At 37.9% G+C, this 27,123-nt stretch overlaps 2 protein-coding genes across 2 annotated transcripts in view; both read right to left on the bottom strand.

Moving 5' to 3' along the window:
- Nucleotides 1-27,123, bottom strand: part of COPG2 (COPI coat complex subunit gamma 2) — a 142,703-nt gene that overhangs the window by 98,871 nt on the left and 16,709 nt on the right. The gene's annotated exons all lie outside the window — the stretch shown is intronic.
- On the bottom strand, nucleotides 20,064-27,113 carry LOC135273833 (glutamyl-tRNA(Gln) amidotransferase subunit C, mitochondrial-like). The gene has a single exon (XM_064373475.1). It carries the CDS (start codon nucleotides 20,406-20,408, stop codon nucleotides 20,064-20,066), a length of 345 nt encoding a protein of 114 aa, XP_064229545.1. The 5' UTR covers nucleotides 20,409-27,113.

Below are 27,123 nucleotides of genomic sequence, written 5' to 3'. Positions count from 1 at the left end.
TTCTACAAAAGACTAAATGAAGGTGAGTGGAACATGGTTCAATCCTTGCTGCTACAACTAATTCCAAGGACATAATTGATATTAATCACCTCCTTCCTATAACCACCCATTCTACATTTCCCTCCCTGCTAGCTAGCACTTCATCTAGTTTTGGCTACTTATCCAACAGTTGACTCAAATCTTTATTCCAAAGGATGTGAGCCCTGTGTTGGATGTACCCTGATTGAACCACTGGTTGTTCTCTATCCCTACCACCACTGTCAGAGGCAAGAATGCATCAAAATATACTCAAGTGAATACCATGAAATCTAGACAGAGTCCTTTCTGCACCATTATACACCATTTCTGATAGGAATCAAGATCAATGACCTCTAGGAGGATGGTAGCACCCTTCCTTACCTTCACTAGAATGAAGAATCCAAAGTGACCTAACAGTGATCATTATTCCAAATATGCAAACTGGCTCAGTTTGTGGCCCTGGCTTCTCTGACATGGGAGTGTCAGCTGCCTGTGGTTGCCAAGGTGTCACTCAGACATATATAATCCAGAAGTGTGGGGTATTTTTGTGCTAAAGATAATCCTCAACCAACCAGAATCAAGAGCTAATGAGTTGAATGCTTCTGTCCTTTCACTCCTGAAAAACACTGGCCCCAGGAACTAGGGTCTCTAATCCACATTTAAGGTACAGATAGGATGCTGTCTTGGTCCATTCCAGCTGTTACCACGAAATACCTTGAACTGGGTAATTTAAAAAGAACAGAAATGTATTTGCTCATAGTTCTGGAGGCTGGGAAGTTCAAGATCAAGGAGCCAGCAAGTTTGGTATCTGGTACAGGTCCCATTCCTTACAGATGGTGCCATCTAGGTGTCCTCAGGTGGCAGAAGAGAGGAAGACAGTTCTCTGAAGCCTCTTTTATAAGGGCATTAATCCCTTCATGAGGGCAGAGTCTTTATGATGTACTCAATCTCCTGAAGGCCTTACCTCTTAAAACTACTGCATTAGGAATTAAGTTTCAACATGAATTGACAGGACAGAAACATTAAAACCATAAAAGATACAGATTCTATAAGTGGGTTGCTGTGCGTTAGGGTGAGAGGGGCCCATCCTACTTCTATCTCTTGATTCCTGGACGTACATATTGTATGTACTGGTGATAGCACCATACACAGGCATCAATCTAATGCATAGGCTGCATCCCAGAGGAAAATTCCCCAACCTCACAGGGTCCCATCCACAACCTAGTACCTTAGCTCAGCACTCAATATGTTTCCCAGGTGAAACATAATGTAGTAAAACTGTTGGATCTCATAGTCCTGAGTCCACTGCCAAACTGCTTTTGCAATAAAATCAATAAAATCAATATTAAAATAAAAATAAATAAAATGGCAAGGTCATACAATAACCAAGAATAGCTGTTTGTACCACAACTTGGACCTACTACAAACCCCTTGCTCATTTTACATTTTATGTTGGTTTTGACATGTAATTAAAAATTTTTTTAAGTAGTAAAATTTATCAACCTTTTCTTTTATTGCCTCTAAAATTTTAGTCATAATTAACAGAGCTTTTCTCTACACTAAGGTTAAAGGGGAATACATCCATCTTTTCTTCTATTACATGCATGATTTTATTTTTAAAAAATTTATATGCTTTATTGATATGGAGTTTACTCATGTGTATGATAGGAAATATGAATTTAATTTTATCTTTTTCCAAGTGGTTATTTAATTGTTCTAGCATCATATATTAAAAGGTACATGTTTGCCCCAATGACTAGAGATGCCACCTTATTAAACAGTATGTCACTACACTAAATTTCCCTATGTATTTGGGTCTGATTCTGTACTTTCTATTTGTATCAGATTGTATCTGAAAAACATAGATCAGTCTGACCAAGGTGACCATATTACAGAGTCACCACGCAATTTTATTCCACAGTCTATTAGTCTGTTCATGTGCCAGTACCACACTGTTTAAATTGTACAGGTCTTAGATTTACTGACTAGTAGGGCTAGCTTCCCCCCTCCCACACCGTTCCTCACAGTTTTCCTTTTTCAGTGATTTCCCAGCTGTTCTTATATTATTTTTTCCACATGAACTTTAGCACCAACTTGCCTAACTCCATAATATGGTCTGTTGGCATTTTCACTGGGATTCCACTGAATTTATAAATTAGTTCAGGGAGGAGTAAAACTTTTATAATGTTGAGTTGGCCTATTAATAAACAGGCAATAACTTTGGGCATGGTGGTGCATGCTTAACAGTCCCAGCTACTCAGATGGCTGAGGTGGGAGGACTGCTTGAACCCAGGAGTTTGAGGACAGCCTGGGCAACATAATGAGACCTTGTCTCAAAGAAAAAAAATTGAAAAATAAAAAAAATTTTTTTTTCAAAAACCAAGATATCTTTACATTTGTTTAAGTATACTTTGAGTCTTTCAGGAGTATCTTAGTCTATTTGGGCTGCGATAACAAAATACCATAGACTAGGTTGCTTTTAAACAATAAACATTTATTTCTCACAATTCTGGAGTCTAGGAAGTCCCAGATCAAGATACTGGCAAATCTGGTGACTGGCAAGGTCCTGTTTCCTGGTTCAGATGGCATCTCTTCCTGCTGTGGAAGAAACTAGCTAGCTCTCCGTAGTCTTTTCATAAGGACACTAATCTCAATTCCAAAGGCTCCATCCTCATGACCTAATCACCCCTCAAAAGGCCTCACTTCCCAACACCATGAACTTGGAGGTTAGAAATTCAAAATATATATTTTGGGGGACATAAACATTCAGACAAGAGTAAGGGGCTTAACATTTTTTCTGTTTTGTACATTTATTATCAAATCTATTCCTAAGTGTTTAATCTTTTTGGTGGTTGTTGTAAATGGAGTTCTGTCTACTATTATGTCGTCTATCTGCTGTTTCTATGAAAACTATTGATTAAAAAAAATTTTTTTTAATTTCAATAGTTTTTGGGGTACAGGTGGTTTTCGGTTACATGGATAAGTTCTTTAGTGGTGATTTCTGAGATTTTAGTGTACCCGTCACCAAAGCAGTAGTCTTTTATCCCTCGCCCCCTCTGAACCTTCCCCTTCTGAGTCCCCAAAGTCCATTATGTCATTCTTATGCCTTTGTGTCCTTGTAGCTTAGCTTCCACTTATAAGTTAAAACATATGATATTTGGTTTTTCATTCAAGTCATTTGACTTAAAATAATGGTCTCCAGTTCCATTCAAGTTGCTGCAAAAGACATTCTTTTGTTCCTTTTTAAGGCTATATTCCATGGTGTATACACACATCATTGTTTTATCCACTTGTTGACTGATGGGCACTTAAGTTGGTTCCATGTCTTTGCAATTGTGAACTGTGCTGCTATAAACATGTATGTGCATGTGTCTTTTTCATATGATGACTTCTTTTCCTTTGGGTAGATACCCAGTAGTGAGATTGCTGGGTCGAATGGCAGGTCTACTTTTAGTTCTTAAAGAATCTCTATACTGTTTTCCGTAATGGTTGTACTAATTTATATTCCCATCATCAGTGTAAAAGTGTTCCCTTTTCACCACATCTACGACAACATCTATTGTTTTTGACTTTTTAATTATGGCCACTCTGGCAGAAATAAGGTGGTATCTCACTGTGGTTTTAATTTGCTTTTCCCAGATGATTAGAGATGCTGGACATTTTTCAATGTTTGTTGGCTGTTTGTATATATTCTTTTGAGAAATAAGACTACTGATTATTACACATGAATTTGATATCGTGCTATCCCACTAAATTCTTCTATTGTTTGAGTTCATTTTATCACTGATTATCTGGGGTTCCTAGGTATTCAATCACATCATCTAAAAACAGGTAGTTTTACTTCTCTGTTAACTCATTCTTATGTTTAAAATTGGTTTCTGTTGTCTAACTACATGGCTAAATATCTCTAGTAAAATGCTGAATAGCAGTGAAGATACTGAACATCCTTGCCTTGGTTCCTGAGCTTAGTGGAAATGCCTCTACTGTTTCCCCATTAAAAAAATAGGGTCTTTTTTGAAAACCTGTGTTTGCCTAAGAAATTATCCACTCCACCTAGGTTTCAAATTTATTTCAGAAACTATAAATTTGTCTTAGATTTTTACATTTTTTCTGTTTCAATCATTATTTACCCCTTGTCATTTATTTTGCATATTTATGCTTTCTCCTTTTTTTTTCACCAACTTAGCTTATGGTTTATTTATTTTGTTAATTTTTTCAAAAACAAGATTTTGATTTAATAGATGTGTTTTTCTATTTTTTCCTCATTAATTTCTGTTTTCATCTATATTAATTCCTATCGTGTGCTTTATATTGAATTTCTTTGTTGTTCTTTAGTTGTTTTGAGCTAAGAATTTAATTCTTTTTTATTGTTTCTTTTTCATTGATAAAAGATATTTACTGCAATGAGTTTTTCTTTGATCAGTTTTAATTCACCATATAGATCTTTTATTTTTAATTGACACAAAATTGTATATACTTATGGGTACACAGTGATGTTTTGATACATACAATGTATAGTTATCAAATCAGGGTAATTAACATATCTATTTCCTCAAACATTTATTATTTCTTGTATTGGGAACATTCAAAATCCTCTCTATGAGCTATTTAAAAATACATAATAAATAATCATTAACTACAGTCATCCTGATTATAGTTTACGTGGTGATTTGCCTTTTTTCCCAAAAAATTCTGTTATTTATGTTTGCATTTCCTCTTTCACCCAGAAATAACAGATTTTAAAGTATTCTGATGGAAGGTTCTTTTTCTTTCTATCAACAAATTCTAGTTTTACTGTACTGTGATTACAGATGTGGTTTATAATATTTCTACTTTGTGGGAATTATTGATATTTTCTTTGTCATCTAACAATGAATTTTTCGGAATGTGCTCAGGGTACTTGAGAATGTGTATTCTCTACTATAAAGGTGAAGCACTTGACATATATACAAAAGATCTACTCTAGGTTACTCAGATTGTATATTCCCTATTTATTTATCTACTTTATCTCTCTTGTACTAAAAGTGAGCAAATATATTATTCATGTGTCTCTAGCTGTCTCTCTCTACATCTCCATGGTTTTTGCTTCATAAAGGTTGTTGTGGTATAATCTCTTCATATATACCAATAATATATTTCCACTCTGGATTGTGGCTTTAATCATTACAAAGTGTCCTTCTTTGTCACATTTAATGCTTTTAGCCTTGAGTTCCAGTTTGCCTGGCATCTATTTTACTTTGTTTCTGTTTCCATTTTCCCGTTAAACTTTTGTCTGTCCCTTTGTTTTCTGCCTCTCTGTATGACTTTTTTTTTTTTTTTTTTTTTTTTTTTTTTTTTTTTTTGAGACGGAGTTTCACTCTTGATACCCAGGCTGGAGCGCAATGGCGCGATCTCGGCTCACCGCAATCTCCGCCTCCTGGGTTCAGGCAATTCTCCTGCCTCAGCCTCCTGAGTAGCTGGGATTACAGGCACGCGCCACCGTGCCCAGCTAATTTTTTGTATTAGTAGAGACGGGGTTTCACCATGTTGACCAGGATGGTCTCGATCTCTTGACCTCGTGATCCACCCGCCTCGGCCTCCCAAAGTGCTGGGATTACAGGCTTGAGCCACCGCGCCCGGCCCTCTCTGTATGACTTTAAGTGTGTCTCTTGCATACAGTATTGTTTTGTTTGAAAGTCAAACTGAAATTTTTTCTTTTAGCATATGGATTAAGCCTATTCATGGTTACTGTTATAACTGATATACTTGATTTTTGCTCTATCATAATAATGAATAAAGATATGTATTATATTATACTTAAACTGCTTCTGTCTCTAAGAGATACATATTCTTTGCCTTTATATTTTACATTTTGGTAGTTAGGAAGACTTGTTTTTTTTTCTCTGAATTCCTTTGTGATTAAACCTTTTTCTTGATGACCTTAGTCATCTCATTTTCTCATTTATTTCACTATGTCAGGATTAATAGGATTTTTCCCCAGTATTCTGTAGCACCCACCTGTTGACTATACAACAAGGTTTTTCTATTTTACTCTTTTCCTATCCCTTCTCCTCCCATTTTTTCAACATAGTAATTCTTTGTCCTATTATTATCATCATATTCTTTGTCAGCACATAACATTTTTAAATTAGTCTTCCACACTCATTTCCACTGTTTTGCTCTCACATAAACATTTTTATATTTTAAAACGCTTACCATCAGTCTTTTCAATAAAGTTTTCCCAGATGTCATTTGACCGGATAAGGCTCATCCTCTAGAAAGTTCCTCAGAAAGAGCTAATGGGTACAGAATTCCCTATACTCCTGTATGTTGAAAACTGTTTTACTATAGCCTTAATATTTGGAAGACAGCTTCCTTAGATAAAATCAGTCACTCACACTTTCATTGGGTACTTTTAAAATACTGCTCCATTGTTGCCATACTTTGGATGTTGATTTTTCAAAAGTCTGATGCTAGTTGAATCCTTTGCCCTTGTAACTTGTTTATCTATTTTTGTCTCAAAGCCTTAATAATTTTACTTTAAATTCTGATAGTTTCACTACAGTATGTCTCAGAGTTGATTATTCTAGGTTAATATTCCCAGTTACCTAATGGAACCTTTCAATCTGTAGAAGTGAGTCTCTTACTAGTTCCGGAAAGTTTTCCTGGATAATGGCTTTAAATATTAGCTCTTGCTTTTCTTCTTCAGAGACTCTGAGAAGATGAACATTGTCCTCTGTTTCCCATCTTCCACTTCTACTACCTCTCTCCGACTCTCATTACTTCTTTCTTTGGGTCACTTTCATTCTCTTCTTTGGTTGTTCTTTCTTTAGTGGCCTTTACTAAATTTTCATTTGAATCTATTCTATCTTGTGCATCTCATATTACGTTTCGTTTCTGAGGTAATTTAAAATTTTTCTTCCATTTCCTCCCTGAGTTCAAAGAACTCTTTTTCATTTTTCCCTGTTTTTGGGTGTGTGAAATTCAAGATTGCTTTTCACATCAGCAATTGCTAATTTAAGCAAATTCATTTCTGCTTGGAGTGAAAACTTTACTATTTTCTTCTGCTTCATGTTTGGGAGGTTGGAGGATTGACTCGTGTGAAATTTTGTTTCCCAGTTTTCTGCACTCATTATAGACTTTTCTTTTGGTTCACTTTTAGTAATACAGGGATATTTTCAAGTTTCTTAGTTTAATGGCACACTTTTCTTTGCCTAGGGAAATCCATGGCTTTGGAGGGATCTGTATGTGTTTTATTGACAATGAAAGGGTTAAAAGAACCTCTAATTTTATAGTTCTTAGTGACAGAACAAGAGCATCACCATCTTGGACAAGCCCTGCCATTTTAAAGTTCACTTTAATCAAAAACTGCCTAAATCCAAAGGGCATCAGCCTAATGGCTAAGGTCAGAATGATCATAAACTACAAATGACATCTCCTACCAGAAACATTCCAACCATAAGATAAACCGCCCTCCCCCCGGGACCAGAGATATGCCAGCCCCAAGACAACCTCCACTCTGGCCAGTGACATTCCAACCCCGTCATAAACTTCTCCCCTACACAGAAATATTCCAAGCTGTGATAAGCTCTCTCACCCTAAAAAACCCTAAATACTCTTAGTCTGTAGGAGAGATGGCTCCTGACCAAAATTGGCCAGAAGACCCTCTCAGGTTTATTCTTCAGGATAAACCTGTTTTTGACTGTTGAGCCACTTTTCATGTTTCTTTCCTCTTTCTTTAACTCTTACACTTGGGCCTTCAAGAACCCTAAATATCTACCTGTCCTTCTTTTTTCCTTTGACCACCTGATTGCCGAAAGTCACTTCTTTATTCTTTTTGCCTTTTTTCTCTTGAAGAAGTATATATTTGGAATACTGTCCCTTTATGTTATGCTGGTCCTTTTAAATTACACTTGCCCTTTCATGATGAGTATTTTCTCTTAAATTGTGTGTTTCTTTTGTGTGTGTGTGTGTGACAGGGTTGCTCTGTTGCCAAGGCTGGAGTGCAGAGGCATGATACTGGCTCATAGCAACCTCCACCTCCCAGGCTCAAGCGATTCTCCCACCTCAGCCTTCTGAGTACCTGGGACCACAGGCACACCCACCATGACCAGGTAATTTATGTATTTTCTTTGTTTGGTAGAGACAGAGTTTCACCATGCTGCCCAGGCTTTTCTATTGTATTTAAATCTTTAAATCAAGCATACTTTGAAATCCCTTTCCCATAGTAAATGCTCTTATCTTCGCCATTAACTTTTTAGTAGTTTCTGAATTACAACTGTGGAGTCCTAATTAAAGAAAAGAAGTCAGGGGGGCAGGACCAAGGAAAAATAAAAAGAGAATGCAGATAAGCTCTAAGTCTGCCTTTCTTCATGGTCCAGGACACATAGCCTTCCTGCACAAATAACTCACATCTTCCTATGCTCAACTTATCACTAGACCATCAGCTGATAGAAAAATGCAAGTTAGCTAACTGCAACCTTGGAGTTATCAGTACTGCACAAAGCCCTGTTCAGCACAGCACAGGCACCATCCTATAAAATCCACAGCAAGCCTTTGTCTCTCTGAAGTCAGCTCTGCTCTTGCTGGCTGAGTCACTGTTCCCTAGCAACATGTTTTCACTTTTTAAAACAAATCTGTCTTTACATACACCTGTCTTGGTCAATTCTTTTTACCCTCTCATGACACCAGACCCAGACAGTCACTACCCACGGCAACAACTTTAATCTTTCTAGCTGTTGTTCCCATCTGATGGTTGCTAACCTCCCTCTTTTATCTATCTACAATTTTAGTGACTGGCCACTGCTTGCTCCAAAAACTCTGGGAGTGGGGAGGGGGGTGCAGGGGAGGGATGAGGGATTACCATACTAGCACTTAACAGTTTTTCTTTTTACTCAAAGTTGTTTTGTACTTTTGGGTATTTTCTGAATTGAAGTGACTCTGAGGGTATGGTTTTACCAAGAACAACTGCAGCTGTAAAATTATTTCCTATCATTTAGGGAGATTTTGAGTGGCTAATTAATATACAGCCTTCATTGTCTTCAACTAACTAGAAGCTAATATATACCATTTAACTGGTATGTTTAGACAATTCATTATTAATATAATTACTGATTATGACTAAATTAAAATCTGTGGTCTTGCTATTTTGTTTTTCGGGTTTTTTTTTTTTTTTTTTTTTTTGCAGGAAACTGGAGTTTTATTATTACTCAAATCAGTCTGTGGTCTTGCCAATTTTATATCTGCTCCATCTGGTCTTCGTTTCTCCACCCACCTCCTCTACCCCTGCCCCTTTCTGCCTGAGTTTGTGTTAACCGAACACTTTTTTCTTTTAATAACTTTGGTACTATTTTTTATTATTCCATTTTACTTCCTTTACTAGCTTACTGTTTATACTTCTTTAAATTTTTTTTTAGTTGTTAACCAGGGTTAATAGTTTGTATCTTTACTTAATCAGTCTACTTTCAACTAACAGAATATCACTTCGTGGCTAGTATAAGAACCTCACAAGAGTACATTCCCAATACTTTCCTTCTATTCTTTGTGAAATTGTTCTAATATATTTCACTTTTATATATGCTTTAAACACATTATACTACTATTTTTTAGACATATATTATTCAGAACACTTTTTCAAAAAGAAAAAGTGAATGTTATTTTGCCTTTACTTATTTCCAGCGCTCTTTTTGTGTAGCTCCAAGTTTCTGCTTGGTATTATATTCCTTTTGTCTGAAGAATATCCTTTAACATTTCTTGCAAGGTAAGACAGCTACTAATAAATTATCAGTTTTTGTTGTGTAAGAAAGTCTTTAGGCTGGGCACAGTGGCTCATCCCAGTAATTCCAGCACTTTGGGAGGCTGAGGCAGGAGGATCACTTGATGCCAGAAGTTCAAGACCAGTCTGAGCATCATAATGAGACCTCTTTCCACAAAAACAAAAATAAAAAATTTGCCAGGCATAGTACTGTGCATCTGTAGTCCTAGCTGCTCAGGAGGTTGAGGTAGAAACTGTTTGAGCACTGGAGTCATGCCACTGCACTCCCGCCTGGACAACGGAGCAACACCCTGTCTCACAAATTAGTCTCTGCTTTTCTATCACCTTTTAAAGATATTCTCACTGGGTATAGAATTATGGGTTGATACTCTATTGTCTTCTAGCTTGCATGTTTTCTGAAAAAAAAAGTCTACTATAATCTGTTTCTATCAGTATAATGTTTCCTCTTTATTTTTTGGCTACCTTTAACATTTTCTCTTTAAATTTCTTTCCGGCAATTTGACTGATATGCCTCGGGGTATGTGTGTGTATCCCATGTGGTGTTCTCTGAGCTTTCTGGAATGCATTTTGTTGTCTGTAATTAATTTGGGGGAAAAATGACCATTATTACCTCAAATGCTTTCTTTCTCCTTTCTCCTTCTGGAATTTTATTTATTTATTTATTTAGAGACAGAGACTCACTCTGTCATACAGACTGGAATGCAGTGGCATGATCTCAGCTCACTGCAACCTCCACCTCCCTGGTTCAAGCAATTCTTCTGCCTCAACCTCCACCTCCTGGGTTCAAGCAATTCTTCTGCCTCAGCCTCCTGAATAGCTGGGACTACAGGCATCCGCCACCATACTTAGCTAGTTTTTTGTATTTATAGTAGAGATGGGGTTTCACCAAGTTGGCCAGGCTGGTCTCAAACTCTTGACCTCAGGTGTTCCACTCACCTTGGCCTCCCAAAGTGCTGGGATTACAAGCATAAGCCACCACACCTGGCCCTTCTGGAATTCTACATATGGTAGTGTGTTTGATATTCTCTCAGCTCTTAGAATTCTTTTTTAGAAATTATTTTTGTGTGTCCATTTAGGTCATTTTTATAGACACAGACTTATCTTCAGGTACATTTATTCTTTCCTTGGCTGTGTTGAGTCTACTAATGAATCTGAAAGCAATCTTCATCTCTGCTACTGTTTTTAATTACTAGCATTTCCATTTGTTTCTTTTTTTTTTTGAGATGGAGTTTCACTCTTACCACACAGGCTGGAGTACAATGGCGCAATCTTGGCTCACTGCAACCTGGGTTCAAGCGATTCTCTCACCTCAGCCTCCTGAGTAGCTGGGATTATAGACATATGCCACCACACCTAACTAATTTTTGTATTTTTAGAAGAGACAGGGTTTCTCTATGTTGGCCAGGTTGGTCTCGAACTCCTGACCTCAGATGATTCCCCCAACCCTGGGCTCCCAAAGTACTGGGATTACAGGCATAAGCTACTGTGCCTGGCCCCATTTGTTTCTTATAGTTTCCATCTTTCTAATTAAAGTACTACTCATGTGGCCTTGCATGTTGGCCATGATTCCTTTATAGCCTTAAACATATTTAAATTCTCTGTCAACATCTTCCATACATACATTCCATACCAACACTGGCGTATGTGACTCTGGTTCTGATGACTGCTTTATCTCTGAGAATTAATCTTTTCTTCTTTTGCTTTCTAATTCTTTGTTAGCCAAACATCATGTGTGGGACAGTAGACACTTAAATAAATTGTTTCACACTTTGAAGTAGGGGCATGTTTCCTTCCGCTAAGCCCATAGCTCAGAGTTTTAAATCTAACTTTGAGTTGAACTGGGTTTGGTTTCCTGTTGCTATGTCTACCCTCAGTGCTTCACAGGCTTGGCTTCGGACTTCTCTAGTGATGTTTAGGTTGAGGGCTGGTGGGTCAGAGGATTTTCTTTGTCAATGTGTACCACCAGCTTTTGGTCTTTACCCAGCCCTTCACAGAAGGCCAGTTTCTTGCAAGTTACTTGTCATTCAACACAGCAGGGGTTGGGGATGGGAAGGTGTTCTTTATTTTCTAATTAAATCTGTCTAGGCAGATACCATGTTCCTGGGTCTTATGAATGTGGCCTTCTCAGTACTTCTGCCTCTTCCAGAACTGTAGTTCTGATTACAGGACATACTCTTGTCCCTCCCCCAGGGGTAGAAAGATTTTTCCCCATCCCCTTCCCATAGCTGCAGTGACTTTTCACCAGTATCTAGGAAGGAGTATTTATTGCCATCCCATAGATTAAGGCTTTTCTTTCACAGGAGAAACAAAGGAAGAATCCTAGGGCCCTTCAATACCCCTACCAGGGTAGCTGTTTCCAGCTCCCAGTTCCACACCATGACAGAGAGATCCTCAGGACTCTCAAATTTTCTGTGATCACTCAGTAGGATTCATGGAGAAAAACTTGCAAGTCTATAGGGACTGCCCTATACTTACGGCACTCAGGGGCTTCACCTTCTCTCCTACCACTGTATACTTAGGCTCCACCAAATCAACAATCGCCCCAGGTGAATTCTTACTTCTACCAGCTGCATCTTGTCCAGTAAGCCAGTGTGTGCCTTTCATTTATCCCTGCAGGCTGTGGTCTCTCTTTAGGTTTTGAGCTATAGCTTACCCTGAGATATCAGCACTCTGAGGGATTCAGACCAACTGGTAAACTTCAGGTCAATTTAGCCATTTTTTCACCGAAACACTGGGAGTAATGCTCTTTCCAATTCTTTATTTCCAGAAACCAGAAGCCTCCATTTAATTTTTGCTTCATTTCACTTGAGTATCTAGGAATAGAGTAACTGAATCTTATGGTAGGTTCGTGGTTAACTTAAGATAGTGCCAAAGTATTTTCCAACATGATTTCACCATTTTACATTTCTACCAGAAGCATATGAGAGGTCTAGTTCCGCTATACCCTTGCCAAAACTTGACAAAATCAGTACAGTATATTTCATTTATGGTCAGTCCAATAGTGTGCATTAGTATCTCACTGTGCTTTTAAGTCGCATTTCTCTAATGACCAATAACATTAGTTATTAGTCTAACTAATGTTGTAATGATTAATATTAGTTATTAGTATCTTTTCATGTGCATCTTTGCATGTATATATCTTAATGATGTCTATTCACGTATTTTGTGTGTTTTCTTATTGTATAGTTTCTCTCATTATCAAATGTGGAGTTTTTCATATGTCCTAGATACAAGTCCTTTTTAATATATGATTTATAAATATTTTCTTCTGGATTGTGGATCACCTATTTTCTTAACAGTGTTTTTCAAAAACTCAAATTTATCAATTTTTCATTTATGAACGATGCTTTTTTTTCTGGTGTTATATCTAAAAAGTCTTCGTCTCGCCCAAGAAATTAAACGTTATTTGCTATCTTTAGCCATATCTAGATATAATGCTGATATATTTTCTTTTTTAATCTTTCTTTGTTGTTGTTATTGTTGAGGCGGGGTCTCACTCTGTCACCAGGCTGGAGTGCAGGAGTGTGATCATAGCTCACTGCAGCCTCAAACTCCTGGGCTCAAGCAAATCTTCTAGTTCAGCCTCCCAAATAGCTGGAACAAAAGGTATGCACCACAACACCAGGCTAATTTTTAAATTTTTTGTAGAGACAGAGTCTTGATATGTTTCCCAGCCTGGTTTGAACTCCTGGCCTCAAGTGATCCTCCCACCTCAGCCTCCCAAAGTGCAAGAGTAACAGGCCTGAGCCACTGTACCCAGCCCCACATCTTTTTAGAAGTTTTTTCAATTTTAGAGTTTACATTTAGTCCTATAGGTCTGTGGTCTATGGTCAATTTTATTTTAATTTCTGTTTATGGTATGGTGTGAAGTATGACTCAAAGCTCTCTCTTTTTTTTTTAGTGTATGGATATCTAATTGTTCCAGTAACATTTGTCAAAAAGTCTGTCTTCTTCACTAAATTTAAATAGCCCTTTGCACTGTGGTTGAAAATAAGTTGTCCATACATGTGTCTAGTTCTAGACTCTATTCTGTTCCACTGATCTACTTACCATTCTGCGAATAAAACACTGCCTAAATTACTGTAACTTCTTAACTTTGGAAATCTGGTGTATTATTCAACTTGTTCTTTTACAAAATTGTTTTGGTTATCCTAGGTCTTTTGCATTCCCATATGAATTTTAAAATCAGTGTATCACTTTCTACAAAAAAGCCTTCTGGGCCAGGCACAGTGGCTGATGCCTGTTATCCCAGCACTTTGGGAGGCCACGGTGGACAGATCAGCTGAGGTCAGGAGTTCAAGACCAGACTGGCCAGCATGGTGAAACCCCATCTCTACTGAAAATACAAAAATTAGCTGGGGATGGTGGCAGGTGCCTACAGTCCCAGCTACTTGGGATGCTGGGGCAAGAGAATTGCTTGAACCCAGGAGGCAAAGGTTGCAGTGAGCCGAGATCATGCCACCACACTCCAGCCTGGGTGACAGAGCAAGACACCATCTGAGAAAATAAAATAAAATAAAAATTTTTTAAAGCCTTCAGGGATTTTGATTGGGCTTGCATTGAATCTACAGATGAATTTGGGAAAAAATAAGCATTTAAACAATATTGAGTCTTTCAACGTATAAACGAAGTGTATCTCTTCATTTATTTACATGTTTTGTAGTTTTTAGTGTACTATCTTATATATCTTTTATCAGATTTACCCCAAAGTATTTATTTTGATGCTACTGTAATTTAATTGTAATTTATAAAATTGTATTACTTTAGTTAGTATTAATTTAATTGTAATTTATACCGTTCTTGGCAAGAATACAGAACATAATTGATTTTTGAATATTGATCTTGTATAGTGCAAATCTGCTAAACTCAATATTACTTCTTGTAGCTTTTACTGGATTCCACAGATTTTTTTACATAAACAATGTCATCAGCAAATAAAAAAGTGTTAGTTTTCTTGTTCAAATTGTTTTTCCTTAATAATTTTTCTGTATACTTGCTATGTTTTTGAGAGAATTTCCAACTATAATTGTGGATTTGTTGATTTCTCCTTTCAATTCTACCAGTTTTTGTTTCAAACATTGTGAAATTATCTTTTCCTTGAAAATTTCCAAGATTTTTCCAATCAATAGATACCAACCCCAAAATGACCCAGTTGTAGGGATTAAAATTGGTTCAAGAGAACTGATTCTGGGTTGACTGGTTTTGGATTGTATCCTGGACATTTTGAATATTATGGCATGAGACCCTGGATTCTATTAAAAGCCTCCGGGAACTACTGACTTTTTTGTTTTAGCAAGGAATCAACCCAGTTAGTTTCAGATTACAAGTTCTGCCTGGCCTTCTGTGCATGTTGGTTCCTATGAGTTTATACCTCAAACCTTTTGCTATGCTTCTTCAGGAATATTCCATACATGTAGTGCTTTGGTAAGGTATCCATTCCTCCATGTCTCCCCCTCATGTCATTAATTCCATACCCTCTGGCTGTCAAAGACACTTTTCCCAGTTCGTCAGCCAGAAATACAGAGTTCTCTCAGAGTTTTAGCTCCCTGTACTATGCAAGTGGGCCCACCCTCATGATTAAGAGGTAAGATAGAAAGAAAAAATAATAATGTGGCTTTTCCCCAACTCTTCACTCAACCGCAGTCCCTATTCTCAGTGGTAGGTTTCATCTCAGGGTTTTAAGTGCCCACAACACTGCTGTCAAATCCTAGCAAAGTTGTTCCACAACTAAGGCTGACCTCAGGACAGGACTAGGAGAGAAAATGAGAAAAACACAAACAAACAAACAAGGATTCTTCCGTAGCTCTCCAGCTTGCAGGCACCACCAACCACTTATTTATTTATGTAGTTAGTTAGTTAGTTAGATAGTTAATTAGTTAGTTAGTAACCTGTGCTCAGGCCAGAGAAATGGGCTTCTCTGTTGACCACACCTACTATACAGTTTGCTGATACAGACTGCCTTTGGGTCAAACTCAGGGTATAAAGATGAAAATTAACCATGAAACTCACTGTTGCTATACTGGTCATTCATTAAGTATTGTTTTCTCTCCCCATTTCACCCTACCATATTTACTATTTGGAGACCTCAGGTAATTGTTTTTGTTTTTTTTTGTCCAGGGTTTTTTGGGGGGTTTTTTTGTAATCACTGGGAAAAATGGGCTGCAGTAGCCTTATTTCATCTTAGCTAGAATTAGAAGTTCCCTGGCTTTCACTTTTATTCACTGTTGTTCATTTCACTAGGTTTGGAGAAGGAAGTTTTATGACTTGGCATCACTCATCCTATTTCCTGAAAAGTCTGCCACGATTTCATTTTAAAATAAAATAAGTGTTAATCTAAATAAATCAGGAAAGTTGGCTCGCAACTAGGCAAGAGAAAGGGAAGGGAAGTAGGAGACAGAAACGTTTCTCAACACGCATTAACCCACCTTTCTCCACTTCTGCCTATGTGTAAGTGTGCTTTTGTGACGTAGAGAGGGAAATAAATAATCCTTATAATTCCAGCTTCCTTGCTTGAAGAGAGAAGATAGATTATCCTTTCTTAAACTCACACAACAAACTTTTATTGCATGTCTAATAATACAAGGCACTTTTCCAGGTATTGATGATACAAAGTTATATACAGTTCTGGCTCTCAAGGAATTAATAATTCAGAGGGCTGAAAAACTATGCAAATAATTATAGTACAATATATTAAAACAGCAGAACAGAGGTTAAAAAAAAAAAGTATTATGAGAACAACCAAGGCTGGGCGAGGTGGCTATCACCTGTAATCCCAGCACTTTGGGAAGCTGAGAGGAGAGAATTTCTTGAGGTCAGGAGTTCAAGAGCAACTTAATCAACATAGCAAGACCCTATCTCTTAAAAAAAAAAAAAAAGAAAAGAAAAGAAAACAAAGAAGACAGTGAGTAATCTGTCAAGAAAGAAGAACAAGGAAGCCTATAATGACATGTATTTGAGCTATGTGGGAAAGGAAACAATAATTCCAGGCACAAGGAGAAGCATGTACAAACATACAGGGTATCAAAGAGCATGTGAGTTTCAGAAAGAGCTACAGCGCTGATATGAACCCCATGGAGTACCAATATTTAGATGACAGGCAGAAGAAAAGCAGCCACTTCTGAGGTATAATAGGATAAAATGGGGAAATCAGAGAGGAAAGGAAATCCAGGACTATGGTTTCTGAAAGCCAAAGATGGTAGAACTTCAGGAAGTATTTAACCATGTTAAAACTGGGCAAGAGGTCAGGTAAAATGTGTATAGAAAATTAGCTTTTGGATTCTGCAAGTAAAAAGTTACTGGAAATCTTTGAGAGGAGTTTCACTACAGTGGTGGTTAAGTCATAATAGTATCTCATTTCCTTTTTTGTTCTAAACCATGTCCTGGTAGTAAATCTTCAGAAGCAATTATTCAGGAACAGCTGCACCATTCAATAGAAAAGCTGTTTCAGGCTTGTATATTTCTTAGTAAGTGGATGAACTTAACATTTTAGTTCCCTTAGAAAGCACAAATATTTTTCTCCCTCTACCCAAATCCACTCACTATCTTCACAACTGAGTCCAAAACTGCCTAGCTGGTAACAGTTTCCACAACTCATTTCTTTCTTCCTAAACCATGGTCCATGAATTTTTCATTTAATTTTCTGAACCCAGGATGTAACTTATCACATACTGATGCCCATTCTCCACAGTACTCCCTAATGTGAGTGATGGCTCATTCCTCAGGACTCAATTCCAGAATTCTATACAATCTTCAGAGGCAGATTTTCACTGGGTGGGTCCCATCACACAAGAATATGCCTTCTTGTAATGAGTAGAACAATATAATTGGGTTGTCAATATACATCTAGTTAGTTAAGACACTACCTAAATCTCTTTTTTTTTTTTAACCAAGTTGTAATTTATACAATAAAAACGGACAACTTAAAGTATTAAGTTAAATCAGTTTTGGTCATTGTAATCACCTATGTAACCTCCACCTAAAATAAAAATACTGAACATTTCCATCACCCCAGAAAGTTCCCTCACACCCATTTACAATGAATTTCCTCCAACCCAGCAGACTTCTGATTTCTATCATCACAGATGAGTTTGGGCTTTTCTTGGAGTTTATACAAAGAGAATAACCCAGCATATATTCTTTTGTGTCTGTTTTCTTTTGTTCCAATATAAGTGTTTTAGAAGTTTATCTATGTTGTTGCCTGAATCAGCAATGTGTTCCTTTTATTGCTGAGTAACAGTCTATTGCATGAATATATCACAATTTGTTTATCTATTCTCCTTTGATGGGCATTTGGGTTGTTTCCAGATTAGGGCCATTACAAATATGAGGGGACTTCAAAAAATCTGTGGACAAAATGGAATTAAAAAATAAACCTAACTGCCAGGCACAGTGACTCACACCTGTAATCTCAGCACTTTGGGAGGCCAAAGCAGGCTGATCACTTGAGGTTAGGAGTCCGAGACCAGCCTAGCTAACATGGTGAAACCCCGTCTCTACTAAAAATACAAAAATTAGCTGGGCATAGTGGGACACGCCTGTAATCCCAGCTACTTGGGAGGCTGAGGCAGAAGAATTGCTTAAATCTGGGAGGTGGAGGCTACAGAGAGCCGAGAGCACACCATTCCACTCCAGCCTGGGTAACAAGACAAGACTCTGTCTCAAAACAAAAACAAACCATAAAAATGATAAATTTTATTTCTCAACATTGCTCCATCAACTTCAAGACACTTTTTTAAGTGATGATACCAGCCATTTACTCCAACCCTCAACAGTCGAGGGTGCTGGGAATGTAAGCATGTCAATGCAGTCATTTTTACATTATTACTTTTTTTTTAAGGAACAGGAGTAGATAACTTCATTTATATGGGAGTTAAAATAGTTGTTCTGATGTTGGCTTGAGAACTTCAACTCCAAGAGCAGGTTCAGGGCTCTCTTTTAATTCAAGGCTAAGCTCGTAAATTAAGCTGCCTTAAAGAAAAAAGAAGCATTGCAGATAAAAGTGAATGGGAAAAATAAACATAGACTTTTAAAAATGAGTAGCAAGTTAGGCATGGTGGCTTATGCCTGTGATCTCAGTACTTTGGGAGGCTAAGGCATGTCAGAGGATTCCTTGAGGCTAGGAGTTCAAGAACAGATAGACAACATAACAAGACCCCATCTCTACTTAAAAAAAAAAAAAGACACAAAAATTAACTGGATGTGGTGATGCACATCTGTAGTCCCAGCTACTCAGGAGGCTGAGGTGGGAGGATCACTTGAGCCCAGGAGTTGGAGGCTGCAGTGATCTATGATCACAACACTGCACTCCAGCCCAGGTGACAGAGAGAGACCCTGTCTCAGAAAAATAAAAAAATGAGCAGCAGTGCAAAGATCAATTGGGAAATTCTTAGCCAAAACCAACTTTGGCAGTTTGGTTAGAGGAAAAAGTCTCTATTACTTTTATCGCTAAATAGGTTTCATTTATCCTTGGTATCTGAGTTTTAAAACAAAAAAACAAAAAACCCCACATTCTTGTTGGACTCCTCTCAATTTAATAATCATTTTGGGGCTGGAAAGGGCTACTTTGTCCCAGGCCCCGGGCTATTTTTAGGATAAGTTCTCTTTTTAGAAAGAACAACACTAGGTATGACTAGTATCCCTTTTGCATATAATTCTTTTGTGGGACGGCAGACGGTTCTAGATTAGGAGTTCCCAAGCTTTAGTCTACTTTGAACACTCTTCAGACCATAGCAGAAAGCTAGCCCTTTTCTAGGAACAAAGTGGGTACCTAGCAACAAATTCAGGTATGTTCAGTAAAAACAGGGCTGTTCAAATCGATACAAATAACAGCTAAAAATGACAGCCAAGGTTGTCACGTAGTGATCAAGACACTCCGTCTACTAGTTACACAGACAGAAAAGTTCACTTTCATGCAGTTGGTAGAGTCCTTTGGTGGGAGTTAAAGGAGGATAAATAGTGTCTTCCGTACAGAACAGGCCTGTTAAGTGAATACCTCAGAAGCTATTTCCTTGGAAGCTGACTTTTGCTTTCCTTTTACTTCAGTTAGCATCAAGAACTCACTACCTTGTTGGGGCTGGATCTTTCCCAATTCTGTCTTCAGAAGAGTCTGTTACTAAGAAATGCTTAAGTATCCATTTTTCAGGTGAGTAGAAAAAGCAGGAAGATTAGTGTTCACAGTAAAGAAAATATTGTCATTATGCTTCCATGTGTTCACAGAGTACCCTCGTTCCAGAATGAGCTACTTGGCTGTGTGGGAAAGGCTCTTGTTCATCCAGCTTTGGCAGAGACATTACTAGGGGCAGGGTGGGGGGGGGGGTGGGCGAGGGGGCACAAAATACTCCTCGACGACGTGATGGGAGTTTTGTAATTCAACACAGTTGCCCTCTACTACATTGTCGAATCTCAGGTATAGACATCTGTCCTCCAGGACTGACTCCATGGGCTCCACCCTGTCGGCATCCACAGTGCGAGCCTGTGGACAAAGGTGATGGCCTTCTCCAGCCACGCCATTGCCAAAGTCCACAAGCAATAGTGAGTCCAGGGGCTCAATCACCTCAGCGGTGATCAGGTCACTTCCCTGAGGATCCGCCTTGGAGGTAAAGCCCCAGCGCCCGCCCAGCGGGGCCCAAAGGCCCATTCACACCTCCCACGCCCACCCATTTTTACATCATTAATGGAAATAAAATGGGTGCCCTTTAAAGATTTTTTTCAAGATTAGGAAGCAAAAGAAAGTCAGAAGCAGCCAGATAAAAACTCTAAGGTAGATGCCTAATGATTTTCCATGGACACTCTTGCAAAACTGCCCTTGTTTGATGAGATGAACAGAAGCATTGTCGTGGTGGAGAAGGGCTCTCTGGTGAAGCTCTTCCATTAAGTGTTTTTCTACTAAAGCTTTGGCTAACTTTCTCTAAATACTCTCATAATAAGCTATTATCATTCTTTGGCCCTCCAGAAAGTCAACAAGCAAAATGCCGCAAGCACCCCCCAAAACTGTTGCCGTGACTTTTGCTTTTGATGGGTCCACTTCTGCTTTGATAGACCACTTCTACCTCTTGGTAGCTATTGCTTTGATTATACTTTGTCTTCAGGATTGGACTACTAGCCATGTTTCTTCTCCCATTACAATTCATCAAGGAAATGCTTCAGGATCTTGATCTCACTTGTTTAAAACTTCCATTTAAAGCTCCACTCTTCTCTGCAGCCAATCTGGATGCAACAGTTCTGGCACCCATTAAATAGTTTGCTTAACTTTAATTTTTTCAGTCAGCACTGGGTATGGCTGAACCAAATGAGGTGTCTATATGTTGGCTATTGCTGCTGTTAATCATCAGTTTCACAAATTGATGTAGATAGTCTGCTGCTGAAGATGAAGGGCTTCATGTTCAACACCGTCTCGTCCCTTCTCAATACAGCTTACGCATTTATAAACTGCTGATTTCTTTGGGTCACTGTTCCCATGCTGTTTTGTAACGCATCAACAATCTCACCACTCTTCTAACCAAAGTTCACCATAAATTTAATGTTTGTTCTTGTTTCAATTTTAGCAGAATTGATGCTGCTCTGAAAGGGATTATTTTCAAACAGATGTATTAGTGTCTCAAACTAGATACTGTTTACACGTGGTAACAAGTTAGTGTGAGTTTATACTTTAGAGCAAAAAAATTTGAACTCTGACATGATTTGGGTCTGTTGTCTCCACCCAAATCTCACTTCAAATTGTAATCCCAACGTGTTAAGGGAGGTAGGTGACTGGATCATGGGGGCAGTTTCTCCCATGCTGTTCTTGTGATAGTGAGTGAGTTCTCATGAGATCTGATGGTTTTATAAATGGCAGTTTTTGCATGCATTCACTCTCTTCTGTCTCCTGCTGCCATGTAAGATGTGCCTGCTTCCCCTTCTGCCATGATTTTAAGTTTTCTGAGGCCTCCCCAGCCATGCTGAACTGTGAGTCAATTAAACCCCTTTCCTTTATAAATTACCCAGTCTTGGATGGTATCTTTCTTTCTTTTTCTTTTTTTTTTTGAGACGGAGTTTCGCTCTTGTTACCCAGACTGGAGTGCAATGGCGTGATCTCCACTCACCGCAACCTCCGCCTCCTGGGTTCAGGCAATTCTCCTGCCTCAGCCTCCTTCTTTTTTTTTTGTTTTTAAAGATGGAGTCTCACTCTTTCACCCAGGCTGGAGTGCAGTGGTGTGATCTTGGCTCACTGCAATCTATACCTCCCAGGTTCAAGCAATTCTCCTGCCTCAGCCTCCTGAGCAGCTGGGACTACAAGCGTGTACCACAATGCCCAGCTAATTTTTGTATTTTTAGATGGGGTTTCCCTGTGTTGGCCAGGCTGGTCTCAAACTACCGACCTAAAGAGATTCACCCACCTCAGGTTCCCAAAGTGCTAGGATCACAGGTGGGAGCCACTGTGCCTGGCCTCAGGCAGTATCTTTATAGCAGTATGAAAATAGACTAATACAAACTCCATGGATATTTTTTCATAACACATATTTCCTATAAACTCTTCAAAGAACCCTCATAAGGCTGTTAGGACATTCTTGTACAGTCTTTTTTGTGGCCATATGTGTTCACTTTCCTTCAGTAAATACCTAGAAGGGGTATTACTGGTCACAGGGCAGGTATATAGTTAACTTTATAAGAAACTACCAAAACTTTTCTAAGTTGATTGTATCATTCTACATTCCTATCTACAGTGTATGAGAGTTTCAGTTGTTCCACACGTTCAGTATTGGAATAGGCTTTTTTATTTTGGTATTGTCAAGCTTTTTTGTTTTAACCATTCTAGTGGGTATGCCATATCTTATTAAGATTTTAATTTGCATTTCCTTGATGACTGATAATGTTGAGAACATTGTGCTTATTGGCCATTTGCTTATATTCTTTTGTGAAGTATATGCCTTCAGATTTTTTTTTAATCTCCATGGTTTCTTGCCAAGCCAACAAATTCTTTATGCATACAGCAAGGTCTATAATATTAGTTTTCTATTCCTGCTATAACAAATCACCACAAATTAGTGGCTTAAAACAACATGAATTTATTATTTTCAGTTCTGTAGTTTAGAAGTCCAACATAAAGTCTCACTGGGCTAAAATCACTGTGTCAGGGCTGTGTCCATTTCACAAGCAAAATATATTAATTCACCCCTCCCCCTTCCAAGATCCCCTCAAAGTCTCAATACACTGCAGCATCAATTCAAAGTCTAAAATCTCATCTAAATCTCATGGACTCAAAAATCCCAATAGTATTATCAAAATCTAAATTTGGTATGGGTGAGACTCTTGGTATAACCCATGATGAGGCAAAATTACTCTCCATCTTTGGACCTATAGAATTAGAAAAGAAATCCCCTGCTCCCAAAATGCAAGGATGGGACTGCCATAGAATACAGTTGCAGATATTCCCATTCAAAATAAAAGAAAGTGAAAGAGAAAATGTCCCTGGTCCCAAGCAATTCTGAAATACAGTTAGGCAACCTGGAATAGGTTTCTGCATGGGCAGAATTCTGTAACGTTCTCAGTTTCACCCTATAGGACTGTCCCTTTGCCCTCAGAGTCATCCCTCCTTTCTCATAAAGGGTAACCTGCATGTATTTAAAGCTGAGTAGTTTTATTGGCTTGATTCCTGCCTGTAGAATTTTCAGACTCCGATAGCCTTCTTTCACTTTATCCTGTCATTTCTTTTCTAATCCCATAGGTCCACAGATGAAGAGAAATTCTGTCTCCTCTTTGAGTCTTTTACTTCATCCTCTCTCTCTCCCTTTGAGCTGCCGCTGATGTAGGATTCTCAAAAACCTTGTGGGTCTACTGTATCATTACAGAGACGCAATCCATTAGACAAGAGGCTCCTCCACAGATTTTGCCTAGATAATCTCATCTCTATTTCTGGCTTCTACTTAGATGCTAAGGAAATCTATGAGTCACACCCCTTGATCTCTTCAGTGTTCTGTGTGAGTGAATGCTCTGACCTTTTGATCTTTCTGAAGTTTCAGCAAAAGGTTGTGCAGTGATTCCTTTGGCTTTTTCTTTAGAGCACATTTTCCTGACAATGAAACTCCTGACTTCAGCACACTTTACCACTTGGTAGACTAAGAATTTCCAAAATCACTGAGTCCTGGTTCCTTTTTGTTTAATATGTCTCCTCTTATTTCTCTACTTTCAAATTTTACTATTAGTGGCAAAAAGAAACCAGGCCACACCTTCAATACTTTGCTTGGAAATCTCTTCGGTTAAACATCCAAGTTCACTGTTTATAGGTCCTCTTTTCCACACAGTTGCAGTACATAAGTCTGCCAAGCTTTCTGCCACTATAATAGGGATCCCTTTTCCTCCAATTCCCAACATTTTCCTCTGAGCCAGCACCTTTAATGTATTTCCACCAACTGTCTGTTCACAATGATTTAGGTATTCTCTAAGAAGATAAATGTTTTCTCTATTCTGCTCCTCCCTTTTTTCTAGTCTAATAGAATCATTAACATCCATATTTCTATTAATGGTCTGTTCATGGCAATCTAGCCTTTTCCTATCATGCACCTCAAAATTCTTCTGGATGTGCTCACTGCATAATTCCAAAGCTACTACCACATTTTTAGGTATTTGTTACAGCAGCACTCCACTTCCAGGTACCAAAATCTGCATTAGTCTTCTATTTGCTGCTGTAACAAAGTACCACAAACTCAGAGGCTAATACAACATTCATTTCTTTATCTTACAATTATGTAAGTTAAAAGTCCAACACAGGTCTCACTGGACTAAAATCAGATATCAGTAGGGCTACAGTCTTTTCCGGAGGCTAGAAGGGTGAATCCTTGCTTTTTCCAGTTTCTAGAGGTTACCACATTCCTTGACTCATGGTCCTCTTCTCCCATCTCCAAATCCAGCAACACTGCATGTCTGACTTTGTTTCCATCATCACATCCCTTACTGACGTCTCTTCTGCATCCTACTTCCATTTTTAAGAAGTCTATTCCTTAAAGGGCCCACCTGAATGATCCAGAATAATCTCCCTATATGCTGTTTAGCAATCTTAATTCCCATTCAGCATGTAATGTACATATTCACAGGTCCTAGGAATTGGGGCATGGACATCTTTGGGTCACCATTATTCTGCCTACCACATTTACTAATCATTTAAAATGAACCATTAATAGAAATACACCATAATTCAAGGTAGCCTAGCAAGACTCGGAAGTACTGACAGCTAAAAGAAAACAAAAATCTCTCAGTCAATGACTAATTTATTTTCAAATTTTCCAAAACATTAGTGAATCTAGCAATCTAACTGAAGGTTTTGTGTGTGTGCGTGTGTGTGTGTGTGTGTGTGTGTGTGTGTTTTGCTTTTTTGGCTTTTTTTACTTGTAGTAGATACTGTTAGCTAACTAATCCAACACCCATTTTCAACCCCTTCTCCCTTGTCTGTCCCTAATACTTGGGCTATAAAATGGTAAATACTCACTTTCCTGGCTTCCTAAGGATAATCATATTACACAGTTGTGTCAAATTAAATCTAAAAATTGCCATGGGAAAAGATATTGCATTCCTGATAAAAGAGGCAGATGGTGTGGCACTCCCTGGCTTCCTTCCCAATACCACTCCAGCCTTGAATGTGGTACATTGCCAGTAATTCTGGCATCTATTTTGCAATGATGGAGAATGTCCAAAGAATTTAAGAGGCACTACCCCGACACTGCTGAATGACTGAGCAAACACGAGCTACTCTATGCCTCTAGACTTACGGTTATATGGGAAAAAATAAACTTCCATCTTGTTTATGTCACTGTTTACATCTGCTTTTCTGTTATTTTCATCTGAAAGCTTTCCTAATTGAAACTACATTCAACACTACTACTGGTTAAACATAAGCACTCTCCTCTAAACATTTATTATGTCGTACAAAACCAGATTCACTTAAATTAGTTGCAATAATTAAGAAGGCAACTATTTTAAAAATAATGTTTATTATACATTTTAGAAATATAAATTACATATACTTATTCTAGGACATTTGCAATAAAAAATTTAAAGAAAATAGCCACAATCCCAACCAACAAGAGGTAAGTCTGTGTAACTTCTATTCATTTTTTATAAACACACACACACACACACACACACACACAAAATGTTTTTGTTTTTGTTTTTTTTTGATCCTGAGACAGAGTCTCACTCTGTCACCCAGGCTGGAGTGCAATGGCACGATCTTGGCTCACCACAACCTCCACCTCCCAGACTCCAGCGATTCTCCCACTTCGGCCTCCTGAGTAGCTGGGATTACACACACACGCCACCACCGCCTGGCTAATGTTTTTTGTATTTTTAGTAGAGGCGGGGTTTCACCACATTGGCCAGGCTCGTCTTGAACTCCTGACCTCAGATGATCCACCTGCCTTAGCCTCCGAAAGTACTGGGATTACAGGTGTGAGCAACTGTGCCCAGGCCATAAAATGTTCTTTAAAGTGAGACTATCTGGAATACGTAGATTGACTCCAACTCCCATTTAGCACTTTATGAAGACTTACTCATATCAGAAGATGTTTTACAAATATTTCCAATACCTAAAATATCTTTAATATGATTATAATGATTAATTAAATAATTTTCACAATGGTAGACACATAAGTTGTTTTGTCCTTTTTGCTACTATAAATGGTGTTGCAACAAACATCAATATATATAAGTCTTTCTGTGTCACGTCTGATTATTTTCCAAGGATAGTTCCACAGATGTGGCCCTACTAGGTCAAAGGGATAAAGCCTTTCAATTATTCAACAAATGTTGCTAAATTGCTTTCTAGAAAAACTGAATCAATTTATTACTCTCTCTCCTTTGTACAAGAGTTCATCTCCCTTAGAAGTACTGAATGCTGCCTTTTTGCTTTTTTGCCAGTTTGATAAGTAAAAATATATCTCATTCTTGAATTTTTAATTCATGTTTTTTGGTTACTAGTGAAAATGACTAACGACATTTAGAGCTTTTATATTGGTTATCTGATGAATTATCACTTGTTTCTTTTTAAGAGTTCTTTATATATCATAGATGCTAGCCTTTGAGGTATTTGTTGTAAATATTTCATTTCAGTGTACATGTTATCATTTATTTTTTAGTTGTATCTATTTTTATGGACATCTTGATGTACTCAAATCTATCAGTATTATCTTTTATAACTTTTTTTATCAGATAAGGATGGCTTTCACATGATAAAAACTTCATTTTAGAAAAGAATGCTTTAAGATATTATATTCTTTTAAATTCCTATTGGCTTTCTTATAGTCAAAAAATAAAATAAACAGAAAGCAAAGAGCAAATATTCCACTAAATATGTAAGTATCTCATTCTAGATTTTGACCATT

The sequence above is a fragment of the Aotus nancymaae genome, unplaced genomic scaffold, assembly GCF_030222135.1.
Source record: "Aotus nancymaae isolate 86718 unplaced genomic scaffold, 86718_ANA_hifiasm-v0.15.2.pri h1tg000002l, whole genome shotgun sequence".
Taxonomy (NCBI): domain Eukaryota; kingdom Metazoa; phylum Chordata; class Mammalia; order Primates; family Aotidae; genus Aotus; species Aotus nancymaae.
This window is presented reverse-complemented; position numbering and strand designations above follow the sequence as displayed.

Coding starts and splice junctions, on each gene's coding strand:
- LOC135273833 (XM_064373475.1), bottom strand. CDS start 20,408: ATGGGCCTTTGGGCCCCGCTGGGCGGGCGCTGGGGCTTTACCTCCAAG.